The 14,788-nt window shown below is 43.1% G+C and overlaps 1 protein-coding gene across 1 annotated transcript in view; it reads left to right on the top strand.

Annotated features, from left to right (window-relative positions):
- Positions 1-2,701: 2,701 nt before the first annotated feature.
- LOC122556140 (membrane-spanning 4-domains subfamily A member 4D-like) overlaps positions 2,702-14,788 on the top strand; it is a 33,526-nt gene continuing 21,439 nt past the window's right edge. Inside the window, exons 1-2 of the mRNA XM_087993223.1 lie at positions 2,702-2,855; positions 8,243-8,452. Coding sequence (XP_087849349.1) covers positions 8,258-8,452 — 195 coding nt within the window. The 5' untranslated portion in view covers positions 2,702-2,855; positions 8,243-8,257. The remainder of the gene's footprint in view (positions 2,856-8,242; positions 8,453-14,788) is intronic.

The raw sequence follows: 14,788 nt of genomic DNA on the forward strand, positions 1-14,788 counted from the left end.
GATTCCCACAAGCACTCTCTGGTGGTCACTCCAATCATGGACACCAGATCCCTGGCCTCCTTTCAGTGTGGATTTGGAACAATTTTACCCAATAGCTACTAGTGGTCAAATGTCACTGAATGGTCAACAGCAGAATAATCTCCCTCTAGATGATTCTTCCGATGAAGCTATAACACAAACTTTCTTACATGCTAAGCAGTGAAGGCAGTAAGAGATAGACAGGTGTAAAGTTCCCACAACCAACAGATCAGATCTAAGCTCTGCAGTCCTTTCGTATCAAATCCAGTGAATGCTGGTGAACAATTAAACAGCAAACAGGAGGCGATCACTCCATTCTCAATGATGGGGAAGCTAAGCACACCAATACAGCAGACAGCGCTGAAATATTTGTATCTGTTTACAATCAGATATTCGAGTGGATAATCCTTTTTGGCCTCCTTCAGAGGTCCCTAACATCACAGATGCCAGTTTTCAGTCAATTTATTTCAATCCACGTGATATCAAGAAACGATAGAAGGCATTGGAAACAGTTTATAGGCTCTGATAACATTCCAGCAATAATACTGAAGACTTGTGCCCCTCATTCTAGCAACCGCACTGGCATCTACCAGCAATGTGGAAAATTACCCAGATATGTTCTGTGTGCACAAGGCAAAACAAATCCAACCCAGCCAATTATTATCCATCAGTCTACTCTCGAACTTCAGTTAAATCATGGAAAATGTTATCAACAATGATATGAAGCAGCACTTGCTTAGTAATAGTTTACCCATTGTCACCCACTTTGTGTTCTGCCAGGGTCATGCAGCTCCTAACTTTATTACAGCTTTGATTGTAAACGGAGACAAAAGAACTCAGTTCCAATAATGAGCAATGATTTCCCTTTGACAATGACTACCCTTTTCTGGATTAGTGGTGCTGGAAGAGCACAGCAGTTCAGGCAGCATTCAAGGAGCAGTAAAATCGACGTTTCGGGCAAAAGCCCTTCATCAGGAATAAAGGCAGAGAGCCTGAAGCGTGGAGAGATAAGCTAGAGGAGGGTGGGGGTGGGGAGAAAGTAGCATAGAGTATAATAGGTGAGTGGGGGGTGGAGATGAAGGTGATAGGTCAGGAGGGTGGAGTGGATAGGTGGAAAAGGAGATAGGCAGGTAGGACAAGTTGTGGGGACAGTGCTGAGCTGGAAGTTTGGAACTAGGGTGAGGTGGGGGAAGGGGAAATGAGGAAACTGTTGAAGTCCACATTGATGCCCTGGGGTTGAAGTGTTCCGAGGCGGAAGAGGAGGCGTTCTTCCTCCAGGCGTCTGGTGGTGAGGGAGCGGCGGTGAAGGAGGCCCAGGACCTCCATGTCCTCGGCAGAGTGGGAGGGGGAGTTGAAATGTTGGGTCACAGGGCGGTGTGGTTAATTGGGGCGGGTGTCCCAGAGATGTTCCCTAAAGCGCTCTGCTAGGAGGCGTCCAGTCTCCCCAATGTAGAGGAGACCGCATCGGGAGCAACGGATACAATAAATGATATTTGTGGATGTGCAGGTAAAACTTTGATGGATGTGGAAGGCTCCTTTCGGGCTATGAATGGAGGTGAGTGAGGAGGTGTGGGCACCGGTTTTGCAGTTCCTGCGGTGGCAGGGGAAGGTGCCAGGATGGGAGGGTGGGTTGTAGGGGGGCATGGACCTGACCAGGTAGTCACGGAGGGAACGGTCTTTGCGGAAGGTGGAGAGGGGTGGGGAGGGAAATATATCCCTGGTGATGGGGTCTTTTTGGAGGTGGCGGAAATGTCGACGGATGATTTGGTTTATGCGAATGTTGGTAGGGTGGAAGGTGAGCACCAGGGGTGTTCTGTCCTTGTTACTGTTGGAGGGGTGGGGTCTGAGGGCAGAGGTGCGGGATGTGGACGAGATGTGTTGGAGGGCATCTTTAACCACGTGGGAAGGGAAATTGTGGTCTCTAAAGAAGGAGGCCATCTGTGTGTGTTCTGTGGTGGAGCTGGTCCTCCTGGGAGCAGATACGGTGGAGGCGGAGGAATTGGGAATATGGGATGGCATTTTTGCAATAGATAGGGTGGGAAGAGGTGTAATCCAGGTAGCTGTGGGAGTCGGTGGGTTTGTAAAAAATGTCAGTGTCAAGTCGGTCGTCATTAATGGAGATGGAGAGGTCCAGGAAGGGGAGGGAGGTGTCAGAGATGGTCCAGGTAATTTTAAGGTCAGGGTGGAATGTGTTGGTGAAGTTGATGAATTGCTCAACCTCCTCGCGGGAGCACGAGGTGGCACCAATGCAGTCATCAATGTAGCGGAGGAAGAGGTGGGGAGTGGTGCCGGTGTAATTACAGAAGATCGACTGTGACTATCCTTTGACAAGCAGCCCTAGTAAAACTGGAGTCAATGGGAGTTGGGGAAAATCTCTCCACTGATTGGAATCATATTTCGAAAATAAAAGATGGTAGTGGTTGTTGGAAGGCAAACATCTTAATCCCAGGATCACTGCAGAAGCTCTTTGAAGTAGTGCTCTAGGCCCAACCATTTTCACGTGGTTCATAAAGTCATCTATCATAGAGTCTGAAATATAGATATTCCCCAATGACTGGACAATACTCAGAATTATTAATGACTCCTCAGATATTGAAACAGTCATTGTCCATATATAAAATCTGGACAATATACAGTGTAGGCCAATAACTAACAACTAAAATCTGTTCTATTTAAGTAATAAACAACGACAATCTCCACATGAGAATCTAACCATCTCCTCTTGACATTCAATGGCATTACTATCTCTGAATCCCCTACTCTGAACATCCTGTGGGTAACCACTGTCCAGAACTCGAACTGCAGAAGACAAGGAAATCCTTTGACTACAAGAGCAGGTAAGAGGTTCAGAAATTCTGCGATGAATAACACACCTCCTTGGTCCCCAATCCCTGTCATAGAGTCATAGAGTCATTGAGATGTACAGTATGGAAACAGACCCTTCGGTCCAACCCGTCCATGCTGACCAGATATCCCAACCCAATTTAGTCTCACCTGCCAGCACCCAGCCCATATCCCTCCAAACCCTTCCTATTCATATACCCATCCAAATGCCTCTTAAATGTTATAATTGTACCAGCCTCCACCAAATCCTCTGGCAGCTCATTCCATACATGTACCACCCACTGCGTGAAAAAGTTGCCCCTTAGGTCTCTTTTATATCTTTCCCCTCTCACCTAAACCTATGCCCTCTAGTTCTGGGCTCCCCGACCCAGGGAAAAGACTTTGTCTATTTATCCTATCCATGCCCCTCATAATTTGTAAACCTCTATAAGGTCACCCCTCAGCCTCGACACTCCAGGGAAAACAGCCCTAGCCTGTTCAGCCTCTTCCTATAGCTCAGATGCTCCAACCCTGGCAACATCCTTGTAAATCTTTGCTGAACTCTTTCAAGTTTCATAACACCTTTCCAATAGGAAGGAGACCAGAATTGCACACAATATTCCAACAGCGGCCTAACCAATGTCCTGTACATTCGCAACATGACCTCCCAACTCCTGTACTCAATACTCTGACCACTAAAGGAAAGCATATCAAACGCCTTCTTCACTATCCTATCTACCTGCGACTCCACTTTCAAGGAGCTATGAACCTGCCCTCCAAGGTCTCTTTGTTCAGCAACACTCCCTAGGACCTTACCGTTAAGTGTATAAGACCTCCTAAGATTTGCTTTCCCAAAATGCAGCATCTTGCATTTTTCTGAATTAAACCCCATCTGCCACTTCTCAGCCCATTGGCCTATCTGGTCAAGATCCTGTTGTAATCTGAGGTAACCCTCTTCGCTGTCCACTACACCTCCAATTTTGGTGTCATCTGCAAACTTACTAACTATAACTCTAATGCTCACATCCAAATCATTTATGTAAATGACAAAACGTAGAGGGCCCAGCACCGATCCTTGTGGCACTCCACTGGTCACAGGCCTTCAGTCTGAAAAACAACCCTCCACCACCACTACCCTCTGTCTTCTACCTCTGAGCAAGTTCTGTATCCAAATGGTGAGTTTTCCCAGTATTCCATGAGATCTAGCCTTGCTAATCAGTCTCCCATGGGGAACCTTGTCGAACACCTTACTGAATTCCATATAAATCACATCTACTGCTCTGCCCTCATCAATCTTATTTGTTACTTTCTCAAAAAACTCAATCAAGTTTGTGAGACATGATTTCCCACGCACAAAGCCATGTTGACTATCCCTAATCAGTCCTTGCCTTTCCAAATACATTTACATCCTGTCCCTCAGGATTCCCTCCAACAACTTGCCCACCACCGAGGTCAGGCTCACTGGTCTATTGTTCCCTGGCTTGTCTTTACCGCCCTTCTTAAACAGTGGCTCCATGTTTGCCAACCTCCAGTCTTCTGGCACCTCTCCTGTGACTATCGATGATGCAAATATCTCAGCAAGAGGCCCAGCAATCACTTCTCTAGCTTCCCACAGAGTTCTCAGGTACACCTGATCAGGTCCTGGGAATTTATCCACCTTTAACCGTTTCAAGACATCCAGCACTTCCTCCTTTGTAATCTGGACATTTTGCAAGATGTCACCATCTATTTCCCTACAGTCTAAATTTCCATACCCTTTTCCACAGTAAATACTGATGCAAAATATTCATTTAGTATCTTTCCCATTTTCTGTGTGTGGGATATAGGTATAGTAGTGTTACTTCTGCAATCATAATTACTTATGCAAGGTAAATGAACTCACACCAGTGTATAATTGTTTCAGCCAAGAGCTGAGTCAACAAGAATGAAAACTATTTGAAGAAAATACATAATTGTTTTTGTATTAGCTACAATGTGCATGCAAGAATGAAATGTGCCTGCAAACAATGGTAGATGTTACAGACAAATAGATAAGGTGCTGTGAGGGGAGGGGAAAACAGCTAGATGTGTCTGTACAAATAGTAGCTATAAGTATCTATTTCCCACTTCTGCAAAAACAAGAACAAACCACAGTCAAGAAGTCATAAGGTCATACATTGAGGAAAACAAATGGTAGTGAAGGAGGATGTACCTAACAATGGACCATGGCGGGATGTGGTCAAATGGCCTTGTGAGGTCAAAAATAAGCATTTTCTCACAGACAAGGCCGGATAAGGCAAGAGATGAACAAGAGTAATGGACACCGGTCTTAGAGAAGTGGGAGATGTAAACACGGGAGGAGCAATGGGAGGATGCAATAGGAACGAATTACATAAATGTTGTGTACTAGTTGAATTCAGTGTGTGTGTGTCCCTGCCTTGTGGACAGTGGACACCACACCCCTCTTGCAAGAGCGAAATGAATGACACTACTGATTCAGATCTTGTCTCGGACTGAAATTATTGATGTGAGTGAGCTTCGTTTCTCACACTGTGGCTCCACACAAAGGCCTCCTTGCTGATCTTTGAGGGGCCCTATTCTCTCCCTAGTTACCCTTTTGTCCTTAATATATTTGTAAAAACCCTTTGGATTCTCCTTAATTCTATTTGCTAAAGCTATCTCATGTCCCCGTTTTGCCCTCCTGATTTTCCTCTTCAGTATACTCCTACTTCCTTTATACTCTTCTAAGGATTCACTCGATCTATTCTGTCTATACCTGACATATGCTTCCTTGTTTTTCTTAACCAAACCCTCAATTTCTTTAGTCATCCAGCATTTCCTATACCTACCAGCCTTCCCTTTCACCCTGACAGGAATATACTTTCTATGGATTCTTGTTATCTCATTTCTGAAGGCTTCGCATTTTCCAGCCGTCCCATTACCTGCGAACATCTGCCTCCAATCAGCTTAGAACTTCAACGTTTAGATCTGGTCTATCCTTTTCCATCACTATTTTAAAATGAATAGAATTATGGTCGCTGGCCCCAAAGTGCTCCCCCATTGACACCTCAGTCACCTGCCCTGCCTTATTTCCCAAGAGTAGGTCAAGTTTTGCACCTTCTCTTTTAGATACATCCACATACTGAATCAGAAAATTGTCTTGTATGCACTTAAGAAATTCCTTTCCATCTAAACCTTTAACACTACGGCAGTCCCAGTCGATGTTTGGAAAGTTAAAATCCCCTACCATAACTACCCTATTATTCTTACAGATAGCTGAGATCTCCTTACAAGTTTGTTTCTCAATTTCCCTCTGACTATTGGGGGGTCTATAATACAATCCCAATAATGTGATCAACCCTTTCTTATTTCTCAGTTCCACCCAAATACCTTCCCTGGATGTATTTCCGCGAATATCCTCCCTCAGCACAGCTGTAATGCTATCCCTAATCAAAAATGCCACTCCCCCTTCTCTCTTGCCTCCCTTTCTATCCTTCCTGTAGCATTTGTATCGTGGAACATTAAGCTCCCAGTCCTGCCCATCCCTGAGCCATGTTTCTGTAATTGCTATGATATCCCAGTCCCATGTTCCTAACCATGCCCTGAGTTCATCTGCCTTCCCTGTTAGGCCCCTTGCATTGAAATAAATGCAGTTAATTTATTAGTCCTACCTTGTCCCTGCCTGCCCTGACTGTTTGACTCACTTCTGTTCTCAGCTGTACCTGTCTCAGATCGTCGATCATTCAAAAGAAAAGGTCCAGGGTCTGATAAAAATAGCACTGCCTTATCTAATTTCAACAACAGTAAACTTTTTGACACCATTCAGGACAAAGCAGCCCATTTGATTCACATCCCATTCATTGTCTTCATCCCCAATGAATAATGGCTATAATTTGTACCATTTTCAAGACGAAAAGCAGGAGACAACTCTCCTCTGACAGCATCGTTCAATCAATGATTTTTACCATACAGAAGGATAGTGGCAGCAAACACATGGAAAAAGCATAATTTGCAATTTCTCCAAGCCACACACCATTCTAACTTGGAATTAAATCATTTAGAGTCACTTTGTCAAAGTCCTGGGATAACCTTCCAACCAGCATTGTGGGTGTAGCCAGGTCCAGTTAGTACATATCTGTTAATCACTAAGGCCCATGTCTTCAAAAGATAAGAAGCATTGCTTGTCACAATGACCTTTAAATGCTCTCGATCAAGCATCTGTTCTGGATCAAACTTGCAAAGCTGCAAAGTTGCAAGTCTGATTGTCCTTGTGTGATAACCCATGCATCCATGCCCCGATGGCTCTCAGATCTGACAGCCAGGATGCATTCTGGATAAAGTACTCCAACGTTGACAGAGTTTACTGCAACATAGACATGGCCTGAATAAAGGACAACAAAATTTGCCAACGTCCAGAAACCCTGCAAGGCCGCAAACCCGAGCATGGGAAAATTCAAGCATAGGCACAAGAAGAAAGTCCAGTTTTAAACCTGTGATCAAAACAAACATTCAACTAACTGTGAGTTAGGAAAATCAAAGCCATTGAGGTAATCAATTTCTTGGAGATGAATATGGAATCTCCAGTTTAAAGCTGTATACATTCAGTAGCTGCTATCAGGGGAAAATGCTGTGCATGCTATTATACCGAACATTGTGACAACTCTAATTTTAAATCTGAGTTACAGTAGAAGCAGTGGTAAATGCCTTGCTAAAATCTACCAGATTTGTGCACGTGCAATGTAAAAACATGAGCTGTAACTTCCATATGTGGAAGGTATATTTAGGAATAATGGTACTTTGTGTGTAGAAGTGTGTATTAGTTATTTTCAAAAAATATCAATTGAAACTAATTAGGGATTATTTTCTTATACCAATTTAAATACAGTGGTGTCTAAAAAATTAATGCTTTCCTTAATGGTAGTCACTTTAATTTAATTATACAGCGATGATTATTGAGGAGAAAGTGAGGTCTGCTGATGCTGGAGATCAGAGCTGAAAATGTGTTACTGGAAAAGCGCAGCAGGTCAGGCAGCATCCAGGGAACAGGAGAATCGACGTTTCGGGCATAAGCCCTTCTTCAGGATGATTATTGAGGAAATTGCTTAATTCTTCTAATTCTGCTAATAATCTCTTTCAGGTTCTAACTTGTTCATACTGAAACAAAATATTGCTCAATTAAGTTTCTGTTGACACGCATAGTTGATAACCATGTCCACCACTGTAATCCTGTGACAGACAAAAGCATTTTTTTGGCCCTCACCACTCTAAAATAAAAAGAAGCATTTGTTTTATTCACAATTGTGTACACAGTACATTATTACATAAGCATTACAATTGTTGATAACAAATATGTGTGGAGAAATAGAATGGAAGATTGGTTTACAAATCAGAAAAAAGACATTTGTTCTACTTTATCTTTCAGACGATTGTTGTGAAAATGGCTGACTTGTCAAAGAATGTTCAAAATGGTCTTGCGCCAAACCAGCTTCCATCATCACAGCCACTGCCCAATGGCCCTCAATTGGTGCAATTTGTGGATAATGTTCAACTAAACCAAATTACAAGTGCAGCACATGCTGAAAACACGTCTCGTGTGCAGCAAATGCTCAAAGGAAAGCTCAAAGCCCTGGGTGTAAGTGCCACTTTATAAAGCAGAAAATATTGTTTAATTTAGTCCAAAACAGCTTTGTGAAACACAAGGATGTAATGTAACAAATTATAATGTTACGGACATGGATTGTGTAGTGTTGCTTTGGTATAACTGCAAGAGAGTACCCAATGGTAGTGTATTAAATATGACAGAAGACTAGCAATTCAGAGGCTTGTACTAATGGTCTAGAAACAGGAATTTAAATCCAACTGCACTCATTGAGGAATTAAGATCCAATTAGATATATCTGGAATCAGTAATGGTTTCAATAAGTTAATATTAAGATCCTAAAAGCCAATTGGTTAATTCATGCCCTTTCAAAAAGGAAATCTTCCATTCTTATTTGTTGGCCTACGTGTAACTCCAGGCCCATGGTAATGTGATTGAGTTTGAACTGCTTCCTCAAATGGCTGAGAAAGTGGTTTTGTTGTATTAAACCCTGGCACCCTTTCATTAAACACTGGCACATGGAAGACCGGCTAACAACAAAGGCTGGAAGGTTTGACACCAGAAAAATCATCTGAACGTCTAATTTCTGCAAAATACCTCGAATACCAGTGCCTGAATGGGGACCTCTGGACAATGGAACTTCAAACTCCTCCAAAAAAATTCAACACATCTCTTTCATAGAACAGTACAGCACAGAACACGCCCTTTGGCCCTCGATGTTGCACCAACCTGTGAAATAATCTAAACCCATTCCTAACTCTATCCTATCATCATCCATGTGCTTAGCCAAGGATTGTTTAAATCTCTCTAATATGGCTGAGTTAACTACATTTGCAGGCAGGGCATTCCATGCCCTGAACCACTCTCTGAGTAAAGAACCTGGCTCTGACATCTGAATTAAATCTAGCACCCCTCAATTTGTAGCTATGCCCCTTTGTACAAACTGACGTCATCATCTTAGGAAAAAGACTTTCACTGTCTACCCTATTAAATCCTCTGATCATCTTGTATGTCTCTATCAAATCCCCTCTTAGCTTTCTTCTTTCCAATGAGAACAAACCCAAGTCTCTCAGCCTTTCCTCATAAGAGCTTCCCTCCAGACCAGGCAACATCCTGATAAATCTCCTCTGCAACTTTTCCAATGCTTCCACATCCTGCCTGTAATGGAGCGACCAGAACTGTACACAATATTCCACGTGTTTCTGCACTAGCATTTTGTATAGTTGCAGCATGACATTACAGCTCCGGAACTCAATCCCTCTACCAATAAAACCTAACACACCGCATGCCTTCTTAACAGCACTATCAACCTGGGTGGCGACTTTCAGGGTTCTATGTACATAGACTCCAAGATCGCTCTGCACAACCACACTACCAAGAATCTTTCCATTGTAATCTGGCTTCCTATTATTCTTCCCAAAGTGTATCACATCACATTTATCTGCATTGAACTCCATTTGCACCACTCAGCCCAATTCTGCAATTTATCCAAGTCCCCCTGCAACCTGTAACATTCTTCCACACAGCCAACTACTCCACCAACTTTAGTGTCATCTGCAAACTTACTAACCCATCCACCTATGCCTGCGCCCAAGTCATTTATAAAAATGATAAACAGCAGTGGTCCCAAAACAGATCCTTGTGGCACACCACTAGTAACCAGACTCCAGGCTGAATATTTTCCATCAACGACCACTCGCTGCCTTCTTACAGAAAACCAGTTTCTAATCCAAACTGCTAAACCACCCTCAATCCCATGTCTCTGCATTTTCTCCAACAGCCTACCATGTGGAACCTCATCATAGGCTTTACTGAAGTTCATGTACACCACGTCAACTGCCCTACTCTCATCTACATGCTTGGTCACCTTCTCAAAAACCTCAGTGAGGTTTGTGAGACATGATCTGACCTTGACAAAACCATGTTGACTATCTACAATCAAATTGTTGCTTTCTAGATGATTATAAATCCTATCTCTTATAATCCTTTTGAAAACTTTTCCTACAACAGATGTAAAGCTCACTGGGTCATTTCTACTGCTCTTCTTGAACAAGGGCACCACACTTGCAATCTTCCAGTCCTCTGGTAATAAACCTGTAAACAATGACGACTCAAAGATCAAAGCCAAAGGCTCCAATGCCTCCTCCCTAGCTTCCCAGAGAATCCTCGGATAAATCCCGAGATCTTTCACAGGATGTTCCTGCATCCAATATGTATTTCCAGCATTCTCTGTTTTAATATCAGGTAGTCAGCATCCACAGTCTTTTGTTTCATTTCTTTCACTTCAATATACTGTAATTATATTTTGATTTGTTACCATTTGAAATGTGCTATCTCAAAGATAGTGGAGTTAACTGTTTTCAAAAGGGCAATATATGTTGTACTTGACAACACAAAAATATGCATGGTTATGGGCAAAGTAGAGTGGAATAACTGGGTGATTGGAATAATTGGATACCTTTTATAGAGCTTGCTGGGCAGAATGGCCTTCTTCAGTTGCTGTTTAGTTCCATGCTTCTGAATTCAAACATATCCTTATTACTTGCAGATGAAGTATTAGCAGGAAAATCTATTGAAGAATATCACACATTTCCTTGCAATAATATGATGAGGAATCTAATGAATTCCAGATGAACATTTTGTAATTTCTACAAACATAATCTTTGGAAATATAAACCGGAAGTGAAGAAATTTGGTCACTTTGGTTTCAAAACAAACAAACTTACTTGGTTTTTATACCTCAAAGAAAAAATAGCTTTCTGTCATATTCACTTATTGGTTATACAAAGTTCTGCAACTTCGTGTGAAGCTGGATTTGATACTTGTGTGAGACACACTGACACCCCAGGTGTCTTTGGATTAAGAAAAACCTGCTTAGCAAACTCTGTTTGTAAATATGGTGCCATTTGTCACAGAACAATGACAGCAGATACTCTAGAAGGCCTGCAAGCAAAGTTAAGTCTCTATAAGAATATATAATGCAAACAAAAACCTAGGTCCAACTGACCGACTACCAAATTTGGGATTGCTGAGGTTGGCAGTAGAGTCATAGAGTTGTACAGTGTGGAACAGACCTTTCGGTCCAACTCATCCATGCAAATCATATATCATGAATTAATGTAGCCCATAGCCCTCTATCTCCTGCCTATTCATATACCCATCCAGATGCCTTTAAATGTTGTAATTGTACCAGCCTCCACCAACTCCTCTGCCAGCTCATTCCATACACGTCCCATGCTCCTCAGAAAAAAGGTCCCTTTTAGATTTTTCCTCTCTCACCTTAAACCTTTAGTTTTGAATTCCCCTACCATGGGGAAAAGACCTTGTCTATTCACCCTATGCATGCCCCTCATGATTTTATAAACTTCTATAAAGTCATCTGTCAGCCTCCAATATTCCAGGGAAAAACAGCCCTAGCCTATTCATTCTCTTCCAATAGCTCAAACCCTCCAACCTAGACAACATCCTTGGAAATCATTTCTAAACCTTTTCAAGTTTCACAACATCTTTTCCATAGCAGGGAGGCCAGAATTGCACACAGTATTCTGAAAGTGTCCTGTACAGCTGCAAAATGACCCCCTAACTCTTACATTTGATGCAGTGACCAATAAAGGCAAGCGTAACAAACTCCTTCTTCACTACCCCATCTCCCTGTGACTCCATTTTCAAGGAACTATGAACCATCACTCCAAGGTCTCTTTGTTCGGCAACACTCCTCAGGACCTTACCATTAAGTGGATAAATCCTGACCTGAATGGCATTACCAAATGTAACACTTCACATTTATCTAAATTAAACTCCATCTGCTACTCCTCAGCCCATTAGCCCATCTGATTAAGGTCCCATTGTGCTCTGAGGTAGTCTTCTTGGTTGTCCATTACACCACCTGTGTTAGTGGAGCTGGACCTGGATGAACTTTGGATCATTCAGGAGGCTGAGGGGTAATCAAAAGGAGTTAGAGGGAGGTAGTCACACCTAAGTTACAGGATAAAGGTAGCTGGGTGACCGTCAGGAGAGGAATAGGGAATAAGCAGACTGTGCAGGATCCCCTGTGGCTGTTCCCATCAATAATAAGTATACTGCTTTGGATACTGTCAGGAGGGACAACCTACCAGGGGAAAGCCACAGTGGCTAGGCCTCTGGCACTGAGCCTACCTCTGTTGCTCAGAAGGGAATGGGGGTGGGGGCGGGGGGAGAATAGGAGAGCAATAATGATAGGAGATTCAATAGGAGGTTAGAGGAGCAGACAAGACATTCTGTGGGTGTGAATGAGATTCCTGGATGTTATGTTGTCTCCTGGGTGCCAGAGTCAGGGATGTCCTGGATCGAGTCTACAGAAGTTTAAGGGGATGGGTGAGCAGCCAGAAGTCATGGTACACATTGGTACCAATGACATGCTGAGGAAAAGGGATGAGGACCTGAAAAGTGAATATAGGAAGTTAGGTTGGAAGCTAAAAGGCAGGAAAAGCAGAATAGTAATCTCTGGGTTGCTACCAGTGCCATGGGTTATTCAGGCTAGGAAGAGACAGTGAGTGCAGATGAACATGTGGCAACAGGGCTAGTATAGGAGAGAGGGATTTGGATATGTGGATCATTGGGATACCATCTGGGGAAGGTGGGACCTGTACAAGGAGGATGAGTTGCACCTGAACTGGAGGGGCACCGATATTCTGGGCAGGAGATTTGCTAGAGCTCTTTGGGAGGTTTAAACTCATTTGGCAGGGGATGTGAACTGGAGCTACAGATCAGAGGATCGAGTAGCAGGTAAACAGGCAGATACAGCATGCAAAGAGTCTGTGAGGAAGAATGAACAGTTTATAGAGTCATACAGATGTACAGCATAGAAACAGACCTTCGGTCCAACCCATCCATGCCAACCAGATATTCCAACCTACTTTAGTCCCATTTACCAGCACTTGACCCCTATTCCTCTAATCCGTTTCTATTCATATACCAATCCAGATGCCTTTTAAGTGTTGCAATTGTATCAGCCTCCACCACTTCCTCTAGCAGCTCATTCCACACACGCTTCACCCTCTGCATGAAAAAGCTGCCCTTAAGTCCCTTTTAAATCTTTCCCCTCTCACCCTTAACCTATGCCCTCTAGTTCTGGACGCCCCCACCCCAGGGAAAATATTTTGTCTATTTATCCTATCCATACCCCTCATGATTTTATAAACCTCTATAAGAGCACCCATCAGCATCTGACGCTCCAGGGAAAACAGCCCCAGTCTATTCAACCTCTCCCAATAGCTCAAATCCTCCAACTCTTGCAATATCCTCCCTGTAAATCTTTTCTGAACCCTTTCAACCTTCATAACAGGTAGGAAGGAGACCTGAAATACACACAATATTTCACAAGTGGCTGAACCAACATCCTGTACAAGTGCAACATGACCTCCCAATTCCTGTACTGAATACTCTGACCAATAAAGGAAAGCATACCAAATGCCTTTTTCACTATTCTATCTACATGTGACTCTACTTTCAAGGAACTATGAACCTGCGCTCCAAGATCTCTTTGTTCAGCAACACTCCCTAGGACCTCACCATTGAGTGTAACGGTCCTATTCTTATTTGCTTTTCCAAAATGCAGCACCTTGCATCTATCTAAATTAAATTCCATCTGCCACTCCTCAGCCCATTGGCCCATCTGATCAAGATCTCATTGTAATCTGAAGTAGCCTGCTTCGCTGTCCATTACACCTCTAATTTTGGTGTCATCTGCAAGTTTACTAACTGTACCTCTAATGTTCACATCTAAATCATTTATATAAATGACGAAACGTAGTGGACCCAGCACTCATCCTTGTGGCACTCTATTGGTCACAGGTCTCCAGTCTGAAAAGCAATCCTCCACCACCACTCTCTGACTTCTACCTTTGATCCAATGGCTAGTTCTTCCTGTATTCCCTATGATCTACTCTTGCTAACCAGTCTCCCATGTGAACCTTGTCGAACACCTTACTGAAATCCATATGGATCACATCCACTGCTCTACCCTCTAAAATCCTCATTGTTACTTCTTCAAAACACTCAATCAAGTTTGTGAGATTTCCCAAGCACAAAGCCATGTTGACTATCCCTAATCAGCTTTTGCCTTTCCAAATACGTGTAGATCCTGTCCTCAGGATTCCCTCCAACAACATGCACACCACTGACGTCAGGCTGACCTGTCTATAGTTCCATGGCTTGGCCTTACCACTTTTCTTAATTTGTGGCACCATGTTAGCCAACCTCCAGTCTTCCAGCACCTCACCTGTGACTATCGATGATACAGATATCTCAGCAAGGAGCCTAGTACTCACTTCCCTCGCTTCCCACAAAGTTCTAGGGTACACCTGATCAGGTCCTAGGGATTTAAATAAC

This window comes from Chiloscyllium plagiosum, unplaced genomic scaffold (genome assembly GCF_037043375.1).
Source record: "Chiloscyllium plagiosum isolate Xiang-an unplaced genomic scaffold, Cpla_swu_hap1 HiC_scaffold_13, whole genome shotgun sequence".
NCBI classification, from domain to species: Eukaryota; Metazoa; Chordata; class Chondrichthyes; order Orectolobiformes; family Hemiscylliidae; genus Chiloscyllium; species Chiloscyllium plagiosum.